General features: G+C 48.3%; 1 protein-coding gene and 1 pseudogene across 1 annotated transcript in view; one reads left to right on the top strand and one right to left on the bottom strand.

The window, feature by feature from the left end:
• Nucleotides 1-21,224, top strand: part of Cpt1a (carnitine palmitoyltransferase 1A) — a 60,074-nt gene that overhangs the window by 3,868 nt on the left and 34,982 nt on the right. The window contains exon 2 of the mRNA XM_040750544.1: nucleotides 18,197-18,350. Within this exon, the coding sequence (XP_040606478.1) occupies nucleotides 18,210-18,350 (141 nt within the window). The 5' untranslated portion in view covers nucleotides 18,197-18,209. The remainder of the gene's footprint in view (nucleotides 1-18,196; nucleotides 18,351-21,224) is intronic.
• On the bottom strand, nucleotides 2,208-2,299 carry LOC121135601 (annotated as a pseudogene).

The following is a 21,224-nucleotide window of genomic DNA, read 5'->3' as shown; positions in this document are numbered from 1 at the left end:
AACTTCCTCAGTGTGAAGGAAGGACAGAAGGAAGGACAGAAGTTGGAGTGTCCTTTCTCCACTGGACTGATCCAGCCTACTGATACTGTATTAAGAGGGTGGGGTCCTTTGGGAGTTTCACTGGTTGAACCCCTAAAAGTCCGTGCCTGGGACGCCATTAGAGGAAGCGGTTGGGCCTCTGCCTCAGTGCGCCTTCCCCAGTGCTGATCAGTACCTGTTGTCAGCATCCTGCCCCCAGCCAGGCCACTGGCTGCAGCCACCTCACCCACTGCCACCTGCACCGGCTTCCTTTAGGGTCCTCGGCTTTGGGCAAAGCCATGAATAGAGAATCCAGCATACCTTGTTAAGATGCCCTGAAGGGACGTTCATATGCATGCAAAGGCAGGCCAGTGAGTGACTCCCTGTACCTCCACTCTCCTTGAAACAGAGTCTCACTGTGTATCCCTGGCGGGTCTGAAACTCACTGTGGACAACAGGCTGTCTTCTGACCTCAACTTCTGATGTTCTTCCCTCCATCTCAGCCCTTTGTGAAACAGATCCGTTTACTAACACATTCACTCCTAGCTGCCCTGGATGTGCTCTGAGGAAGGTCTACCCCTGATTTGTTGAGCACAGCCCACTCATTGTGTCCTGTGGGTCAATGAAGGTGTTGTGAAAAGAAATGAATGGACTTTCCTGGTTAGTCAGAAGAGAGGCAGAATACCCCAAGCTGACATTGAGGCGTTGACATGGGTGGGGTATGGGGGAGAGCAAGGACTAACACCCACTTTCTGTGTTGACTGCACAGGCTCCTGCTAGAATGACAGAATGTGGCCTTGAATTAAAGAGTGGGTGATGGGCTGCACGCTCTGATGTCGTCAGTCAGTGGGAACTGGGGTGTTGCACTAATAAACAGTGTACAAGAGAGGGTGATGTTTGTCAGTGAGAGATAGAGCCACAAATGAGCCCACATCTGTGTTTAGCCACTTTCTGAGCGAGACCCAAGTCACCTGCTGTCACAGAGCAGGGCTCTTAGTGGTGACCTCCACCCCCATACACACAGACTGAGACTGAGAGTAACAAGATGAGGTAGACCTCAATCGCAGCACTGAGGTAGCAGAGGCAGGCAGATCTTAAGCTTGAAGCTGGCCTCGACTTCTGAGAGTGTGATCTATGCACAGTCTTGAACTTCATGATGCTTGAAAAAGAAAAAAAAAGATTTATTCTATTTTGTTATTGAGACGGGATCACACTTTGTAGTCCTAGCTGACCTGGAATTTGCTATGTAGGCCAGACTGGTCTTGAACTCACAGAGATCTACCTGCTTCTGCCTCCCCAGTGCTGAGATTAAAGTGTGCCACCACACATGATTTTTTAAAATTATTTTTACTTTTTAAATGTATGTGTGTGTGTCTGCAAATGTGCACATGAGTGCTGGTGCCTCTGCAGAGAGACATCAGCTCCCCTGAGACTGGAGACAGGCGATTGTAAGCTGCCTGATGTTGGGACAGGAAGCTAAGCTCAGGTCCTCTGAAGAACAGGGTGCACTCTGAGCCTCCTTCCAGCCTTGTCCCTGATAAGCTAAAACACTATACGTCCCATAGAAATGAACTTAGAAGGGTAAATTTGGATCTTTTCCTGGGCCTGATGAAGTGAAATGCCATTTTCTCTGTGACCCTGGGTGATTTCCATGTGACCCCACGACAGTGGGGAGGACCACAGGCCCCTCACAGGCTGTTGTATTGCTAAGGTACAGCCTTCAATAGATTGTATTGACTCAACACCTTTTATTTTTTCCTTCTTTTTTTTATTGTTTTGGACTGGCTTCAAGGTTTATTGGTGAAGACCTTCTGTGGGGGTGTGGGATTCAGCACAGAGGAAGACCTCAGGAGTGCAGGTCCAGGGGACCACAATTGAGGATACATTTGCACCCCAAGCCATCAGGGATGAATCACTTCTGAGTTCCATATCTTCAAATCCATCTGCATTAAACTCGAAGCCCCACTTCTTTGAGATGTGGACCCTCTGGCAGCCAGAGAACTTGGAACTTGGCCCTCGAAGGACCTCAGTCACACTTCTCTTACTCTGTAGCTTGATGAACATGACTAGGGCATACTAACCTAGCCAGTGTGAACCCTGGCCACTGTGCCCTGGGAACTTCTTGAAGGTACTCCACACACCTATTTGGAACTGAGGTTGGGGACAACTGGCATGAATATCCACAAGAAACCTGTGTCGAGGGTCCCTTAGGACAACATATGCACACGACAGGTTTCTTTAGCTACCAGGAGGGCTACTGTTTGCAGCCATTGCGTGACAGCCCCTCCATTCTTAAAGAGATTGGAGTCAGTAAAGGGATTTAAGGAGGCTTAAGTACAAAAGAGGAGGGGCGCTCAGAAGAAAGTGAGACACGGCACATCTAAGAGCCCAGAGACTTGCTGTGAGCCCTATTTTCATCTTACAGTATTTTTTTGAGACTTATTTTGCTGGAGGTGGTGGCACATGCTATAATTCCAGGACTCTCTAGGCAGAGAAAAGCGGATATCTGTAAGCTCAAAGCCAACTGGCATATACAGGTAGTTCCGGGCCAACCAGGGCTACATAATGAGAACTTGGGTTTTCTTTTTTTAACAGATTTGTTTTAGTTATGTATTTGTATATGTGTATGGGAACCACTTGAGTGCAGTGACCTCTGAGTCCAGGAGAGAAGGTAGAATATACTAGAGCTGGAGTTAGAGGTGTGTGAACTACCCCCCATGGGTGCTGGAAACTGAACTCGAGTCTTCTGCAAGCAGCACACATTCTTAACTCCTAAGCCATGTCTCCAGCCCCATCTGAAGGTGGTCTGTGGCATGTGACCCTTGCCTCTGTAAACCGGGACATTTGTAGGAACAGTCTCTAGATGCCAGGATTGCAGCTAGACAGATTTTTCCTACTGCCACTGTTTTCTGCATTGCTTGTATTGCAGATGTCAGGTTGCTGAGGTTACAGACATGCACAGAATGTGCAGGGCAGTCCCAGAGGTTATGGATCATCTGTGGGAGCAATATCTTGGTGTGAGGAGAAGTTTGATCTCCTTGAGCTGGTAGATACGTGTCCTTCCCTGGCAGTCAGAACTCAGGCTGGCATTCTGATCTGACAAGGTTGGATCCAGGTGCTGTTTCAGGATGGATGGGCTGTACTATTAGCCTTGTCAACATGTGCTTCCCTTGTTAGTAAACTAATAGTACATATATTTTTTTTGTGGGGCAGGTGTGCACATGTGTGTGCTGTGTGTGTGTGTGTGTGCTTGTGTGTGCACTTCATACTACCTGTGAGGAGGTTAAAGGACAATTTGTGGAAATTGGTTCTCTTTCTCCGGTGTAAATCTCTTGAGGACTGAACTCATGTTGTCTGACTTGATAGCAAGAGCCTTCTCCTGCTGAACCATCTCATTGGTCTCCATTATTATTTTTATTACTAATTTGTTTTGTGTTTTTGGGACCGAGTCTTATATATGCATGCTTCCCTCAAACTCACTATGTAGCTGAGTTGATCTTGCCCCGCCTCTTGAGTGCTGGACAGGTGTGTCCAACCAAGCCTGCTTTAGTGGTGTTGGAGATGAGCAATCACCAGGACTTCCAGCATGCTAGGCAAGCACTCTGTCAACTGAGCCATATCCCCAGCCTTGGTTATTTTCTTTATAAAAGGGTGTCCTTTGGTGGCTTTCCCTAAATCCAGTTTGCCAAAGTCACATTTAGCTGGTTACCAAATCTTAATAATGAGGCGCAGTATAACGCCTAAATTTGAGTTTGCTTTACTTTTAAATTTCCTTTCTTTTTGAGGCAGGGTCTTACTATGTAGCTCTGGTTAGCCTGGAAGTGGAGATGTAGACCAGGTTGGCCCCAAATGCACAGATATCTTCCTGCCTCTGCCTCCTGGGATTACAGGTGAGCACCACCCCACATTTAGCTTTTATTTACTAATTTATTATTGAGACAGGGTCTCGGGTAGCCTAGGCTGGCCCTGTAGCCAAGGATGCATTTGAATTTATGATCCTCTTGCCTTCACCTCCCAAGTGCCAGGATTAGAAGTGTTTACCATTAAGTCCAGCTTGACTTTTTACAGTGTGTGATATTTCTGTTGTTATTTTTTAGAGACATAGATTGAATGATGACTGAAAACCTATTTTTTTTACCATCCAAATACTAACCAGACCTGACACTGCTTAGCTTTTGAAATCAGACCATTCAAAATGGTATGGCCATACCCCCAAATTCATTTTCTAACCTGACCTGAACTGCTGTGTCTAGCCTATCAATGTGAGTGGCATACGGTGATGGTGCCTTACTATGGAGAAGTCACCTGTGGCCAGTTTATATAATACACATAGGGAATGCTCAGCCTTGAAATCAAGGTACAGCTTTTCACAGCGAAGCTCCCTTGCTGTGGTTAGTCTCCAGCCACACATGCCCTGAGTGAAGAAAGCTGTAGAAATCTATCTGGTAGCCATAGTGACAGTTTTCCTGGTAGAGTTTTTGAAGGGGACAGGGGCTAGTGTCTTGATCTGGAGATCCAGTCAGTTCTCATAAGGCACACTAAGTCAGTGCCTTGGGCCCTGCCTTCTCCTCTCCCCATGCTCACTTCCGCTCTTGTCCAGGCTCTCCATGCTCACTTCCACTCTTGTCCAGGCTCTCCCATGCTCACTTCCACTCTTGTCCAGGCTCTCCCATGCTCACTTTTGCTCTTGTCCAGGCTCTCCCATGCTCACTTCTGCTCTTGTCCAGGCTCCCCATGCTCACTTTTGCTCTTGTCCAGGCTCCCCATGCTCACTTTTGCTCTTGTCCAGGCTCCCCATGCTCACTTTTGCTCTTGTCCAGGCTCTCACCAGTCCAATGGCTTCTCCCATCATAGGTCATAGCATAAGGCCCTCACACCAGGAGGGAGTGACCCTGAACTCCCCAGACTCTAGAACTACGAGGCATGTCAATCTCTACATAAAGTGCCCACCCTCGGCTCTTCCATTACAGCAACTAAAAGGTACCAAGATGTTCCTTCACTTTCCTTGTACCCTAAACCCACCGAAAGCACAAGGTAGGTGCTCATGTCTCATGCTAATTCACTTCCAGTGGATAGATCAGCCATATTGAGGTTTTTAAATCTCTTTTTTATTTTTGATGTGTGCATGCATCATTTCACATGTGCACGAAGTTCCACAGCCTGTGTTGTCTTCAGTTATTCCCTAACTTTCTTAAGACAAGGGTTTATCTGTGTAGCTTTGGCTATCCTGGAACTCGCTCTGTAGACCAGGCTGGCCTCAAACTCAGAGATCTGCCTGCCTCTGCCTCCCAAGTGTTGGGATTAAAGGTGTGCACCACCTTGCCCAGCCTCTCTAAGCCAGAATTATTTCTATTTAGCAGAGCATAGTATTCCCAGGAGTTACCAATGGTAAGAGACCCTATTGGCAGCGTCTTTGGGGTTTGTCCACGGTCAGGGCCCAGGGCTCATCAACCTGGTGCTGTCCTTGGTGTGGGAAGCCTGCTATGTTCCTAGATGCCCTGCCTGGAATCCTGCTAAGCTGCCTCTTCCTGTGTGTAACCCGTTCTCTAAGGATTTCCAGCAGTTGTTTACTGCTAGGCAAGATGGACAGCTGGTGAGGGATTAGAGCTTGAGGCAGAGCTTGCTCTTGTGCACTGGTAAATTATTCGAATCTGTGGGCAGCTAGGCCGTTCTGATAGAGTTCTTCCTGGCCCGTTTGTAATAATTGAATTTTCCTGTTGGCTGTCACCTATCATTTCGGTTATAGCAGTGATCTAAGCCAACATATGTTGCAACTGCAGGAATCTTAAACTGGCCTTTGCGGTCACAGCCACCACTGCACCTTGGTAAGTGAGGACATGCCTGTTGGCGCTGGGTCTGGACTTGATTCCTGCCCTGCTGTTGGCTGGCTGTGACTTTAGCAAGCTTCTGATGTCTAAGCCTTGTTTTCCTCATTAGTGAATGGGGACAGTCATGGGTTCATTTCTTAAGAGTTGTAGTTGGAATTTGATGAGTAGATAGAGGTAAAACAAATTAATAAAAGCCTGGTATGATGGCCACTGCCTTTAATACTTCTTGATAGGCAGATGAAAGTCAATATCTGTGAGTTCCAGGTCAGACAGGGCTACACAGACCCTGTCCAAAAAAGAAAAGAAAAAGGCAGAGGCCAAGGAGATGGCTCAGTCAGTAAAGCACTTGCTATGCAAGCATGAGGATCTGAGTTCAGATCCCCAGTACCCATATTAAAAGCCAGGAGCAGTGGTGCACATCTGTAATTCCAGCACTGGAGAGGCAGAAACAGGAAGATCCCTGGGGCTCATTGGCTAGCCAGCCTAGCCAAATTAGTGATCTCTGGGTTCAGTGAGAGACCCTGTCTCAAACAATAAGGTGGAGAGAGATAGACACCAATTGGGACATGCATTAACACACATGAACACACCCACAAAATAGGCCATGTAATCATGGGAATGGGTATCCCATATTTTCTTTGCCATGGAAAATGAGCCTGCCTGCCATCTATGCTGGTGTACTGTGAGTCACAGTCCTGCCTGTTGTTCTTTCTACCTGTCTACCCACCTGTCTGACGTCCCATCTGTGCACTACAGGACCATGTTGAAATACTCCCTGGAGTATTTGCATAATTCAGTTGCTTGGAGGCCTGTCATCCGTGGGCAAGTCTTACTGTTTGATTTATATGATGGACACAGTTTCCACATTGCAGTTTCTCTGGCATGTGCCAGTTTCTGGTGGTGTGCTGGGCCTCTCCTGAACTTTCCCCTCCTTTCCCAGCTGGCTGCCTGCCTGCCTGCCTACACTCTGCAGCTGCAGGGATGCTAAGAGGGCCTGGTCTGGGAAGGGAAGGGAATTTTTTCTCAGGAGTGGTAGCTTGGTGGCATAGCCAGTGCTAGGGCTCATGGGCTGACCTCAGAGGTGAAATACTTTTGATGTAGAAGAGTTGGCTGTGGATAAAAAGAACCCAGTGGGCACATACCATCAGCGAAAAACAGAGCCATTTATTTAGCCAAGGGCTGGGGCACAACACCAAGCCACGTTGTTAAAATGAAGACAGACTTAAGTCAGCAAAATGCCTCAGTGGTAAAGTGCTTGTTGTGCATGCCTGGTGACCTGAGAGCAACTCCCAGATCCCATGTACATGTAGGAGTAGAGACATGACTCCACAAAGTTGTCCTTTGACCTCCACACATGCCCAGCGGCACACACACCCATCATGCATACACACACTCTCATAATAATAAATAAATCTTTAAAAATGAAGACAGTTTTGGCAGTGGCAAGTGAGATGCAGTCCTCAGGGTCCTCAGGGTTCGATCAAAAGCATTAAGTAAGATTGGTGTCTTTGAAAAGCTTTCAGCTTATTGGGGGATGATTAACCATAGCTTGGAAGGGGAAGCCCTCTGCCAGAAAGCATAGGTGAGTGACGGAGTGTGTCTTGAGGCATCACTATGCTTTGGAAATGTGAAGTCAATAGCTGGTCAAAACCGGGCCCTGACTGAGGGGTATATTTAGCTAAGCGTAATGAAAGGTGAGAACAGGAATGACCCAAGAGGAGTTGAGGAGACAGGTCAGTCAGTAAAGTGCTTGCCTTGTAAGCATAAGGGCCTGAGAAAGGTCAGGCATGGCAGTGCATGCTTGTAATCTCAGCTTTGGAGAGGTAGATACAGGAGCATCTCTGGGGCTTGTCACCAGCCAGCCTAGCCTAATTATCAAGCCCCAGACCATTGAGAGAACAACAGTGTATATGATGCCCTAGGAACAACACCCAAGGTTCATCTCTGGCTTGCTCAATGACACACACACACACACACACACACACACACACACACACACACACACCCTTGGATCTAGTGCAGGTGGAGGTACAGAATTGCAAGCTTGGGGGCAGATATTCACCAGACCTGACATGTGAGATTGGTGACATCCTGTTCTGTATTTTGGTGTGCCAGGAGCGGATTACAGTAAGGGGCTTAGTGCTCTACCGCAACACTCCTTGGAAGTCTCTCCAGCAGTGGGGCTGGTATATAAATGATGTTGGGCCTGAGTGTGGGGGTACCTGCACATTCCCAGGCAAAGAGGTTGGCAGGTGGGATGTGGGAGTGGACAGTCACCACTCTAACACTGTCACTTGGGTCAAGAGCCCAGACTTCCACACCCACTTCTCAGAAGTATGTTTCTCTCTGACACCAGATACCACAACCCAACCCTACACCATCAGGATTTTTTTTTTTTGCTTTTGGCATAGTGGATGCATTTCTGAACATCTTCCTGGCACCTGGGGGGTGCATTCTTGCTGGAGCAGCCACCTGCAGTTTTGCCCTGAGCCAGTTTGACAACACAGGGCAAGAAGCCACCTTGTTAGGAACAATCCCAGAGGGGCCTTTCCTTGTGCCCAGTCAGACCTGCTTCTGGGGTGGAGCAGTCAATGTGTTTACCTAAAGGGTGTGTCCTGTGTAACTCTTCCCCTCTGGTTTAGAATTCTAGTCCAAAGGCTAACATTAGGTGTGGTGGTGTATACTGTAATCCCATTATGAGGATAGCCACAAGTTCAAGGCCAGCCTGGTCTAGATACCAAGTTGTTCTTGCTGAAGAACTTGGGAGGAACAGTGAGTGGCAGAGGGAAGGTCCAAGCCCTCTTCCCTCCCATCTATGTAGTTCTCTTATGCTTTTCTTTCCAGCATATGTCTTGTGGTCCTCTTTGAACTTGGGATACACAGGAGATGCCCTGCGGGGCAGTTACTTCCCTGTGGTCCTGTGTGTGGACCTTGTGTCTCTCTCCACCCTGGGCTTTGATGGATCAGAGCAGCCCCACGCGTGCCACCCCCCAAACCTATAAAACAGAGCTTCGCAGGATACTTGGGACATCTCTGTGAGTGGCAGTAGACACTGGAGAATTGGGAGGGGTAGCAGAAAGCTGGCTCTGTGCCCAGGCGAGAAGGTGCTGGTGGAATGAAGTGCCTCTTCGCTCTGTGGGCTCTGTTGCCTGGGTGAATAAAACAGAGGTGGGGAAGGCAGTTAAGACAGTGTGGTCTGTGCGTGCCCCAGTAGGAGAGGCAGATAGAGAGGGTGCAGCTGGAGAAAAGGTAGACTGATGTCCAGTCTGTAGTTTTGGCCTTGAAGGGGGGCTTGTAACATCTGGTCATGTGCACAGGTTATAGAGGCCTGATTAGGGACGGGAGTGGGGGGGCAGGCTGCCTCTCAAGGTACAGAGAACCAAAGAGTCTCCCATCAGTGCAGAGGTCAGGGACTGGAGGCCATAGGAGATGATGTGGTAGGCTAGGCTTGAGCCACTGGTGACCTGAGGCAGGAAGGAAGGAGGAGGAACTGGAAGTGTGGACTAGGACAGGGAAACCAGTGTTTTAGTGCATATTGTACTTAGACATGGACCATGGAAGCCTGCCATGACCTCTTTGCAACAGCCTTTGGAAGGGAGGAGGAGGCTGCCCAAAGTCAGTGGCCTGTGTCCAGGTACAGCTGGCCTGCTAGACAGAATGGCTGGGCCAGCTGGCCCCAAGGGCCATTCTTCTAGTACGTCAGGGTTCCCAGCTGCATAGACACAAGGACACAGCCTTGGTGCCCAAGCTAGGCAGGGTGTGATGACCAGAAGTACTCCTGGGAAGGGAGAGCTGAAGTCAGGGCAGTGGGTGTCCTTTGTATCCAGACTAAGGTGCTTTGCAAAGAGCCACCTGGGGGACAGATTGGCTTCCTATTGACAGGGGGCACCTAAGCCAAATACAGCTGGTGAAAGGAGATGAGAGGAGGGACCTGTCCTTAATCCTTGCTCTGAGACAGAAACACATTTCTAGAGAAAGAAGAGGAAGGGCTCCTGATTGGCAGAGAGCTTGAGCACACTTCCTTATGAGGCCAAGGCGAGGTAAACAGAGCAGCCAGGCTCCTGGGAACTGAGGTGAGGATATAAGAATCGATATGGCAGTATTTGTGAACCACTTGTACACAAATCCTGCATGTACAAACACACACACACACACACACACACGGTATTAGGTAGCCTGTGGCTGCTCAGACACGGATGTGAAAGAGAAGCCTAGAGTTCCAGGGACCTGTGTGACAATAGTGTGGCTACGTGTATGAGTGTCTGCATGTACATCATGTGCATGTCTTGCCTCTGGAACCCAAAGGAAGGCATCACATCCCCCGGAGCTGGAATGAGCCACACAATTTGTCCTCTGCAAGAACAGTATGCGCGCTTAACTGCTGTGCCGTGTCTCTATTCCTTTGATGCTGTATTCTTATTTTTTAACTATTTATTTTTATCATTTTAAATTATGTGGCTATGTATGGCTATGTGCATGTGAATGAAGGTGTCCCTGAGTCCAGAGGTGTCCATTTTCCCTGGAGCCAGAGTTATAGACAGTTCTCAGCCACTTGATGTGGGTGCTGGGAACAGAACTCTGGTCTTCTGCAAAAGCAGTGTGCATGTTCTTAACTACGGAGCTATCTCTGCAGCCTCCCAATACTGTCTTAATTAAAAGGGCTAGATAGCCATAGGTCTGTGTCACCAACCAACTTATTCATTGCAGGGGCGGGTACATGGACAGGTTCTGTACTGACCTGGATGTGTTATATCATAACTTTGAACATTTGAGGAAGTGTTGGGTTATGGCCAAGTTCATGGAGGCTTTGGGGACACTTGTAAGGTTCTTGGATTCATGAATGCTTTCTTCCCTCCAGGAGACTCTGTATACCTCCGCCCCTTCTCCTCAAGCATCCTCTCAGCCTGTGTGGTCACCTCTGGGCTGTTTGTGTGTGTTGGATGGCTTTTCCGGGTGCGCCCAGGACTCCCAGTCCCACAGACAGGCCCTCTAGCAGCCACTTGCGTTTGGTGTTTTACAGAGAGCTTTTATTCTCCTACAGTGACTTCAGAAGGGAGGTGAGGAGGAGCACAAGGGTGTCCAGCCTACAGCCTGTGGGGCACATGCAGCAGAAGACACGAAAATAGCCTGACATAGTTCATAAAAGTAGGCGTGTGCCGCAGCACACGAGTGGAGGTCAGAGGACAGCTGCACCATGAGGGTGCTGGGGACTGGACTTGAGCAGACGGGCTTGGCGGCGAGCACCTCTGCCCTTAGCAATCTTGTTGGTCCAGAATCTTTTTCCTTTTTCTTTAAACTTGATTTTTGTAGATAGTAATGTCCTGTTGAAAGACAAAATGTGAGACACCCTGCCTACAGTTACTTTCCCTCTGAGGAGGAAGGCCCTGTTCCCAGGGGCTCTGGGAATACTGACTCAGTCAGGGATGAGGGAGCACCTTCCCCCACTCTGGCCTGGGGTCAGGTTGACTAAGCAGCATTATGGTGACTGGGTTGGGACTCACCGTGACTACTGTTCATGGAGTGCCAGCCCCCCAGAGACATCTGTGCCCACCTAAAAAGTAGGGAGCTGCAGGCAGCAGTCTCTGCCAGGTGTGGGGTGTGGTCTCCTGCCCAGGAAGAGAATGGCAGGACTAGCATGCAGCCTGTGAAGGGACTGGTATCCGCTCAAGACCAAGTTCTCAGCACAAAGGAGAGTTATTTGCTCCAGAGAGACAAAGGATAGGAAATAACCAAGACAGGAGACAGAGGATGAGGGAGAAGGGGTTAGGGAGGAGATGGATGTGGCCCATAGGCAAATAGCAGTTTGTAAAGGTAAAAGGGGAAACCCATGTTAGGACGAGATGTTTAATTTTGATTGGATAGGTTAATTAGGGCAGCCACAAGGGGGCTTTTGATTGCTGGACTTCAGTACTTTGATAGCTGAACCTTGATAGTCAACCTCAGGAGGAGGAAGTGGCCAAATAAGTAACTAGACCTTGGTGGCAGCTTTAGGAGTCAGGTCTAATGGTTTTTATCAAGGCAGAGGGAATGGAGGAGAAGGGCAAGGCCTGCCAGAGCCATGTTCACCATTCTTGAGCTGGCTAGAGTCCCATCAGCATGACCAAAAGGTACAGTTCAGTCTTGTCAGATCTCAGAGTGTGGTGTGTGGAACAAAACTTTCCCTGGAGAGACACAACACACGGGTGTACTCACTCCCTGATGAGGATCCCACGACAGACTACCAGAATCTAACTTGGTGGACCACCGGCTTTATTGGGGTTACTTAAGGAGCAGAATTCAAGACAGTTGCATCACCAACGCCCACTCCCACATAGGAACCTGGAACTGCAGGCAGCTCAATATGTTGGAGAGTGTCCTTTCTAGGTGCCCCAGTTGGTCTAAACCTCTTCCAGTCAGCTTGGGTGGTTTCTGCTCCTTCCAGGCAGCTGGTCTGTCTGGTCTCAGCTTCTTCAGAGCTGCTCTGTTTTGCTAGTCTCAGGGGCTCTGTTAGCTTCTATTGCTTACTCTGGTGGGAGGAGCCTAGTGTGTCTGGTCAGTTTCAGGGACTTCCTGAAAGTATTTTGAGTTATTTACTTTCCTACATAAGGAGCTTTCCTGCAGGATGGAATGTTTTGGAGGGAACTGTTACACAAGTGGACGTGTGATGGGATGGGGGCTTTGGTGGCAGGGGCTGCCTTTTCATTCTCCCTGGCTGCCTATTTGATCTTCCTGTCTCCACTCTATCTCCTGCAGAGACTACTGTGTAGTGCATGGATGGAGCAGGTACTTCCCATCCCAGGAGGCAGGGGCACTCAGGACCTCCTTAACCCCATGAGAGCTCGGGCACACTGAGAGGACCGCTGCATTAGATACAATAAGAGTTGTAGGGAGGGGGCCTGGAGAGATGGCTTAGAGGTTAAGAGCACTGACTGCTCTTCCAGAGGTCTTGAGTTCAATTCCAAGCAACCACATGGTGCCTCACAACCATCTACAATTCAATCTGGTGTATATGTAATAAATAAATAAATCTTTAAAAAAAAAAGAGTTGTAGGGAGATCTTAGACGAGTGCGGAAAAAGAGTCCAGCAGGAATGACCTGCGTGTGGTCACTGCCTACTTTCCCTGGATCTCAAGGAACATTTGCACACCCTTTCCCATCCCAGTCCTAGGTGCCATGAAATCTCCAAGTGTGTGTGTGTGTGTGTGTGTGTGTGTGTGTGTATACATCACATGAGTGCAATGCCCATAGAGACCAGAAGAAGGTATCAGATCTCCTGGAACCAGAATTACAGGTGTTTGTGAGCTGCTTAATGTGGGTGCTGGGAACTGAACTTGGATCTTCTGGAAGAGCAGAAAGGACTCTTGATCACTGAACCATCTCTCCAGCCTCTGAGACAGTATTTCTAAGTAGCAGCCTCATTGAGGTGGTCCTAGCTAACTATGCCACTTTGACACAGGTTAGAGTCATCTGAAAGGAGGGAACCTCAATTGAGGATATGCCTCCACAAGATCCATCTGCAAGGCATTTCTTTCTTTTTTTGTGTTTGTTTTTCAAAACAAGGTTTCTCTGTGTAGCCCTGACTGTCCTGAAACTCACTCTGTAGCCCAGGCTGGCCTCGAACTCACAGAGACCTGGTAAGACATTTTCTTAATGATTGATGGGGGAGGGCCCAGTCCCTTGTGGATGGTGACATCTCTGGGCTGGTGCTCATGAGTTCTATAAGAAGGTGAGCTGAGCAAGCCATGCGTAGCAAGCCAGTAAGCCGCACCTCTCCATGACCTCTGCATCAGCTCCTACCTCTGGGATCCTGCCCTGTTTGAATTCCTGTCTGAACTTCTTTTAATGGTGTACTATAATATGGAAGTGTAAGACAAACAAATCCTTTCCTTCCCAACTTGTTTGGTCACAGTGTTTCATCACAGCAGTAGTAACCCTGACTAAGACAGTGTGTAATTCATATAAGCAACTCACATGCCTAAAGTCTGTATTTTGGAGATTTTTAATTTACTCACAACAATGTGCTACTATCTATCATTTTACTCAGTTTGGAAACATTTTTATCAACCCCAAAGAAACACTCCTTAGCCTTCATTGCCTTTCCAAGCTCTCTCAGCCCCTGGCAGTTCCAGTCCTTCTATTTCTATAGATTTTTCTGTTCTGGACATTTTGTAAAGGGAGTGATGTAGGGAGAGACCAGGTACCTGCAGCTGACCACGCCCCTTGGGACGTGATCACGAGTATGTGGGAAGATTCAGGGGATGAAAGAAGGAACAGATGGGCACTCACTCTCGCTTGGATCCTGACCATGGTTCGGAGACCATAGAGCGCTTCCCAGTAAGTGATTTCTATATTTAATAAAGTATCTTAGGCCCTCTTATTCTTGTAACATTGCTTCCTTATGAGATGACATTTGACTTCTTGGACTTCATGTTGTGCTCTTGGCTTTTTTTTTTTTAAATGACACACGTAGCTCAGGCTGGCGTCTAGCTTACTCTCAAACCAAAGATGATTGATGATTTCAGCATTTGATCTTCCTGCCTCCCCATCTCAAGTGCTAGGATGACAGGCATGTGCCACCATGGTTTATTTGGCCTTGTGTATGCAAGGTGAACCCTCTTCTCACTGAGCCACATCCCCAGACCCCGATGTCATGGTTTCATCCGTGGTAGTACCACTTTCCTTCTCAGGGCTGAGTCATGTTCTGGTGTGTGAGTATGTCACAATTTACCTACGCACCTTCTGTGGAGGGACCTGGCTGTAGTTTCCTCTCCTGCTGTGGAAAGCCTGGCTGTTTCTATCTGACATCAACATGACTGCTGTGAACACGCCTGTATAGGTTTTAGTGTGGACTTGTTTGAGTTATCTTGGCCAAGGAGAGGAGTTGGCTGAGTTCCGTGGTTTTTACATTTTTGCTTTGTTTTGTTGAGATACGGTCTTTTTGGGTAACCTAGACTGGCCTTGAACCCACTACCTCGAAGGAGTTTCATGTTTAGCCTCTGTGGAAAGGACAGACTGTCTTCTGGAATGACCTAACCCCATCACATTTCTATAAGAGCAGTGGGTGACGCTCCTGACTTCTTAGTGTCCTCAACAGTACCTGTCACTCACAGTTTGCGTTCCAGCGGTTCCTGGGGGTGGCATGTGCTGTGATTTGATTTGTACTTCCTGGTGGCTTCTGGGAGCAGTCTGAGAAGCTGAAGTAGCCTGTGAAGCCAACATGGAGACTGAGACTGACTCATTAGACCTGGCACCAATAACTACTTAATGGTCTGAAGCAGAGAGGCTGCATTTATGAATTGCTTATGCAAGCCCACAAAGCAGTAGGACTGCCTGCTACCTTCAACCTGTCAGAACAAACGAGGCTGTCATTAAGATTAGGCAGTTTTTTGTCTGTTTGTGACAGGGCTTCATGTAGACTAGGCTGGTAATACACTATGTAGCAAAAGATAACCTTGAACTCCTGATCCTCTTGCCTCTGCCTTCCTAGTGCTAGGTTTATAGGCTTGCACACCTGATAGGTTCTGAACATTAAACTCAGGTCACATGACAGGGACATTTCACTCTGGAAAGGTCACTATAAGTATCCCCAGGCCCCATGGTTGTTCTGAGACTAGGTTTGGTTTCTATAAGTATCCCCAGGCCCCATGGTTGTTCTGAGACTAGGTTTGGTTTCTATAAGTATCCCCAGGCCCCATGGTTGTTCTGAGACTAGGTTTGGTTTCTGGGCAAACATGGGTTCATGACTTTGGATTGAACTGACTGCAACACTACATCTAATCTTCTGTTAACAGCCTGGTTGTGGGCTGAGGTGAATCAGTGGGGAAAGTGCTTGCTGAGCAAGCTTGAGTACCTGAGTTTGAGCCCCAACATCCATGTAAAATGATGAGTATAGCAGCTCTGGGCCAGTAATTCCAGCTCTGCGGTTGATGATGGGAACAGGAGGAAACAAGGACTCAGGGATCACTCCCCCAGCCAATCAGCACTCCAGGTTCAGTGAGAGACCCTGCCTCCAAACAGTAAAGTTGAAAGCAATAGAGGAAGCTAGCAGATATTGAACTCATGCCTTCATGCACATAAAGGAGTAAAAACACCTAGGAACATGTATACACACACATGTAAGCAACAGAAAAGTCTACACCGAAATAGTTACCTGGTGTTTTAAAAATTTATTAATGTATTTATTGAATTTGCTTTTGGTTTTGTAACAAGGTCTGTCTGTAGCCCAGCCTGGAATTCACTGTTTAGCCCAGGCTGGCTTTGAACTTGAAACAATATGTCTGACTCCTCTTTGAGGTCGTATAAACATTTGGCAAGGTGGCTAGTCACGGAATCCTGTTTGCCCAGATTGATGCTTGTGGTGTGGGGTTCCTGTCTGTACTACTAGCCCCATGATTGTGGCAGATATAGGAAGCTTAACCTGGGGCTGACTCTGTAGTCAGTGGGGTGTCTGCCTAGCATGCCCTGCCTTCATCCCCGGCAGTGGATAAAGCAAGCACAGGGGCTCATATCTGAAATGCCAGCACTTCAGAAGTGGATGGAAGATGATCTGAAGTTCAAGGGAATTTCAGATGTGAGCCTCCTTACCCCACCAGAGTTGCATCTGTGCCTCACCCAGGTTCTGTGTGTGTCTGCACAAGCAAGGGCTTGTAGTCTTGCTGCATTCTCAGGTAGGGTCTGTGCCTTCAGCATGACCAGGCCCTGTCTCTGTCTCCCCGCCTGCCAGGCAGGATGTAAATACACGGGGACTTTGCTCAGGCCCTAAGTTATCTTCAGTACCGGGCTCTTTTGGCTCCCTCAGCCTTTTGGAGGTCAGAGCAGAACTCAAAGACCAGTTTCCAGCTGTGTTGCCCCACCACATTCATCCCTGGCTGCTCAACCTAGGTGTCCTCGGTGACACTGTGGCATTTCCAACGAAGTAGGCCCACAGGCGAGATGTCAGCTGCTTGTCCCCCCACCCTACCCCAGGAAGTGGCTTTGCAGAGCACATAGGTCCAGCCCACGGGACTCAGACTGTTGAGTTGGTTGTCTTCATCTCCGATGGCGCCACGCTGGGCCAGGGCTCTCTGCTCTCCTTCCAGGAGGGCATGCTGAGCTTTGGGGTCCCCTGTCTGGCACTCTGTCTCCTGCACCCTAACTGCCACACAGGCATTGCTTGCTCTTTGCCTCCTCTCTGTGCCACAAGAGGGCTGAGGGACCGTTTCTGCCAGAGTCCGGGTTCTCACCTCACTGATACATGGCAGGAGGCAGCCAGCAACTGTTTGTTGGATGAACAAGTGATTGACAATCGACAGGGTTGCAGTCTACAACTCAGGCTGATAGGTCAAGTTGGCCTCAAACTGTGGCAATCCTGCCTCGTCCTCCTGAGGTCCATGCTTCCACACCTAGCTTTGGTTGGTATCTTTGAACTATATTGATATGTATTGATTAAAAATTTGTTTTTCATTGCTGGTGATAGAACTCAGGGCCTCACACATGTTAGACAAATGCTCTACCATTGAGCCACACCCCAATTTTACTTGTTGATGTCATGTATCCCAGGATAGCCTCTAACTTTCAGTATAGCCAAGGATAACTTTGAACTCCTGATCATGTTGCCTCTACCTCCTGAGTGCTGGAATTACAGACATGTGCCACCACACATAGTATTGGGCATCGTGTCCAGGGCTTGTGCAAGCTCAGCAGGCACTCTTCCTCCTCAGCTACAGCCATAGAACCCTATCTGCTGGTTTTTGAAAAAAAACACAAAAAATACATGTATGTGGGCTGGAGAGATGGCTTGGTGATAAGTGCTCTTAATTACTGAGCCATCTCTCTAGTCCTGATACCTGTTGGTTTTGACAGGTTTATCAGACCTTGTGGACCTCGGTGGCAAAGTTACTATGTGATGAGAACACACCCATAAATTAGATTTTATTATGGTTCTGCATAGTATTATTATGGTTCTGCATAGTTTTTTACCTCTTATCTTAAATATATTAATATATTAATATATATTAGTGCTTTGTAACAAACAGCTTTGAAAAACAGAGGGGGTCACACACCTTCAGAAGAGGGGACTCCTCAGGCAGCTGCTGGGGGAGTGGAGGAACCAAGAGGGGAGAGTGTGTGTGTGAGGATGCCTTTGAGGGAATAGTTCTAGGGGGTGGGCAGAATACATGGGGTGGTGGTGACATAGGCCCACACCGTCACCGCAGGCCTGTATGGAGCTGGACAGGTGCGAAAATGTGGAGTGAGGGGCAGCACTGTGTCTATTGGGGACACGTGTGAGTCTGTTAAGTCACAGGGTTAAATTCAGAGGGCATCCTACTGGAGGCGTTTCCCTAGTTCCTGGTGTGTCAGGTTTCTCTGAGACATCTCTATCCCTGCTCCAGGTCCCTACTCAAGATGGCAGAGGCTCATCAAGCTGTGGCCTTCCAGTTCACCGTCACTCCTGAGGGCATCGACCTCCGCCTGAGCCACGAAGCCCTCAAACAGATATGCTTGTCAGGATTGCATTCTTGGAAGAAGAAGTTCATCCGCTTCAAGGTTGGTTGACTGGTTTTCTCTGCAGTGCTTGCTGGGATTCAAGGTTGGTTGGCTGATCTTCTCTGCAGTGCTTGCTGGGATGTCTAGTGTACCTCCTTAGGTTTCACTCAGGGAGGAATTATGTCTTAGGCGGGTCTCTGAGAGAGAGCAGTGGTCTTCATACTGGCGAAGGCTTATGGAGCACACTTGTATAGAATAGGCTCATAGCTCCTTATTGTTGGATTTCAGAGGGTTTTTTAAAGTTTGTTTTTGTTTAATGTTCATTGATACTTTGCTTGCCTGTACAAGGGTATCAGAAGCCCTGGAACTGGAATTATAGACAGGTGTGAGCTGCCATGTGAGTGCTGGGAATTGAATCCAGGTTCTCTGGAAGAGCAGTCAGTGCTCTTAACTGCTGAGCCATCTCTCCAGCCCCTTGTTTTTTGTTTTGTTTCTTGTTTTTGAGACACAATCTCTTTGCATCCCTGACTTTCCTGGAACTTGCTGTGTAGAACAAGTTGGCTTTGAACTCACAGAGATCCACCTGCCTCTGCCTCCTGAGTGCTGGGAAGGCAGGCCTCTGCCACCACACCCCTGGCAGACAGGTGATGCTCACCAGCTCACCGTAAAACAGGCTGAGCAGCTGAAGCTAGAGCAAGGGGCCCACTCGTCAGGAGGCAGAGTCAAGATGGGAACGTAGGCCTGCTCTTCATCCCTCAGCTGAATCCTTTGCACCTCAATGAAAAGGCTTATTTTCAAACTTCAGTGGGGTCGTGTCTTATTTATTTATTTAATATAAAGAACAGGTCTTGTGTATCTCAGGCCAGCCTGGAGTTCTCCATGTAACGAAGGAAGGCCTTGAATGCCTAGTTCCCTTGCCTCACCTCCCTGGTGCTGAACCGCAGGCCTGCTTATTGGGCCAGTTTATTAGGGCTTGGCCTTGGGGATGGTACCCAGGGCTTCACTCAGGCTAGACAAGCATGTCACCTCTTAAGCCACATCTCCAGTCTGGTGATCTTGTTGTTCCTAATGGAATTTTGTTTTCTTTTTTTGTTTTGGTTTTTTGAGACAGGGTTTCTTTGTGTATGTAGCCTTTCAGCCTTGGCTGTCCTAGAACTCACTCTGTAGATCAAGCTGGCCTTGAACTCACAGAGATCTGCCTGCCTCTGCCTCCCAGGTGCTTGGATTAAAGGCGTGTGTCACCATTACCCAGCCTTGTTTTGTTTTAATACAGGGTCTTACACTGTAGCTTAGGCCAGCCCAGAACACAACTAGACTTGGCTGGCCTTGAACTTTCAACTGTCCTCCTGTGTCTTTTTTTTTTAAAGAAGGGATCTAATGTAGCTCAGGTTACCCTGGAGTCCTCAGCATTTCAAGTGCTGGAGTTGCAGGCATGGGCCACAGATCCAGTTCAGAGAATTTGTTTAATTGCTACTTCACTAAAATTCTGAGACACCAGAAACTGTTTCCACGCATTCCAGTATAGCCCATGCCACAGTTCTCAACCATGGCCACCTGCAGAAGTGGCCTCTGCTTTCTGCTTTTTTAGATTTACTTACTTTTATTTTTATCTTTTTGGAACCAGCAGTTGCAAAAAAGCATTATTGGGGGTGAGGAGACACACACACACACACACACACACACACACACACACACGCAGCAGGCACACAGAGCAAAAGACCCTCTGCAAAACATTTCAGGAAGCCAAAAATACAGTCTTTTTCTGAGGGCAGGTTTTTAAGTCTCTGAAGAGTTTTCCTGTCTTAATTTAGGGTTAGTCAGTTTGAAGAAAGATAGGTTGGTTGATTGGCCCACATAAAATGGTGTGTGCGTGCGTGTGCAGCATGTGTGTCTGGTACCCAACGAGGTCAGAAGAGGGTGTTGCATCCCCTGTAATAGGAGATAAAGATGGCTGTGAGCCATCAAGTGGGTGCTGGGAAATGAACTTGAGTCCACTGTGTAAATATAAGTGGAGGCCTGACCTTTACATGGGTTTTTTTTCCTCTGTAAGTCCTCATATATTGAGACAGCCTCACTAAACTGAGCTCACTGATGAGGGCTGGTCTAGAGCCTGACTAATCTAGCTAGCCAGCTTGCCTCTGGAGTGCTGGGTTACAGGTGGGCGCTGTTCTTGCCTGGCTTTTAAATTGATTCTAGAGATCAAACACTGGTCTTTCCTCCAGCTTGTGTCCCCAGCCTTGTTTTGCTTTTTTGAGCTAGAATCTGACCCTGTAATCCAGGCTGGTCTGTAACTTAAGGCAGTTTTCCTGTCTTTGCCTCTCAAGCGCTGGGGAGCCGTGTGAGTCCCTGCCCTCTTTGCTTGGAGAATTGTTGTTGTTATTGAGTTAAGGTCTCACTATATAGCTGTGGCTGTCCTGGAGCTCACTGTGGAGACCAGGCTGGCCTCAAACTCACAGAGATCTACCTGCCTCTGCCTCCCGAGTGCTGGAATTAAAGGCGTGGGCCGCCACCGCCTGGTTTGGATTAGGGTTATTTTTTACAGTATATCCCAATGGTGTGAGGGCTCCTGTAAATATATCTTGACTTAGAGGGCAAGGGGAATTTGGGAGTTGGAGGTCCCTGAGTGCCAGATAGTGGCAGACTGGGGTGGGACCTCATGGTGCCCAGGCTGTTAGTCACCATATGGGGACATATATGGTAAGTCAGGCCTGGTGTTCCTGCTGATCCAGAGTCCCTCTTGGGGAATCTCCCAAAGTGTGTTAGGCTCAGAAGTTGGGAAAGAAGAGACTGCATGAAGGTGAGGCAGTTGTGGCTCCCGGAAGAGTTTCAGCTCTGGACGCTGGTTCTTGGTGACTTGCATGCCACACCTCCCTGCTCCTGCTGTCCCAGCTGCCTGCTGTCCCAGGGCTGTTGTAGTGCAGTGATAGTGGCCTC

This window comes from Mesocricetus auratus, unplaced genomic scaffold, assembly GCF_017639785.1.
Source record: "Mesocricetus auratus isolate SY011 unplaced genomic scaffold, BCM_Maur_2.0 Super-Scaffold_4256, whole genome shotgun sequence".
In the NCBI taxonomy this organism is placed as follows: Eukaryota; Metazoa; Chordata; class Mammalia; order Rodentia; family Cricetidae; genus Mesocricetus; species Mesocricetus auratus.
This window is presented reverse-complemented; position numbering and strand designations above follow the sequence as displayed.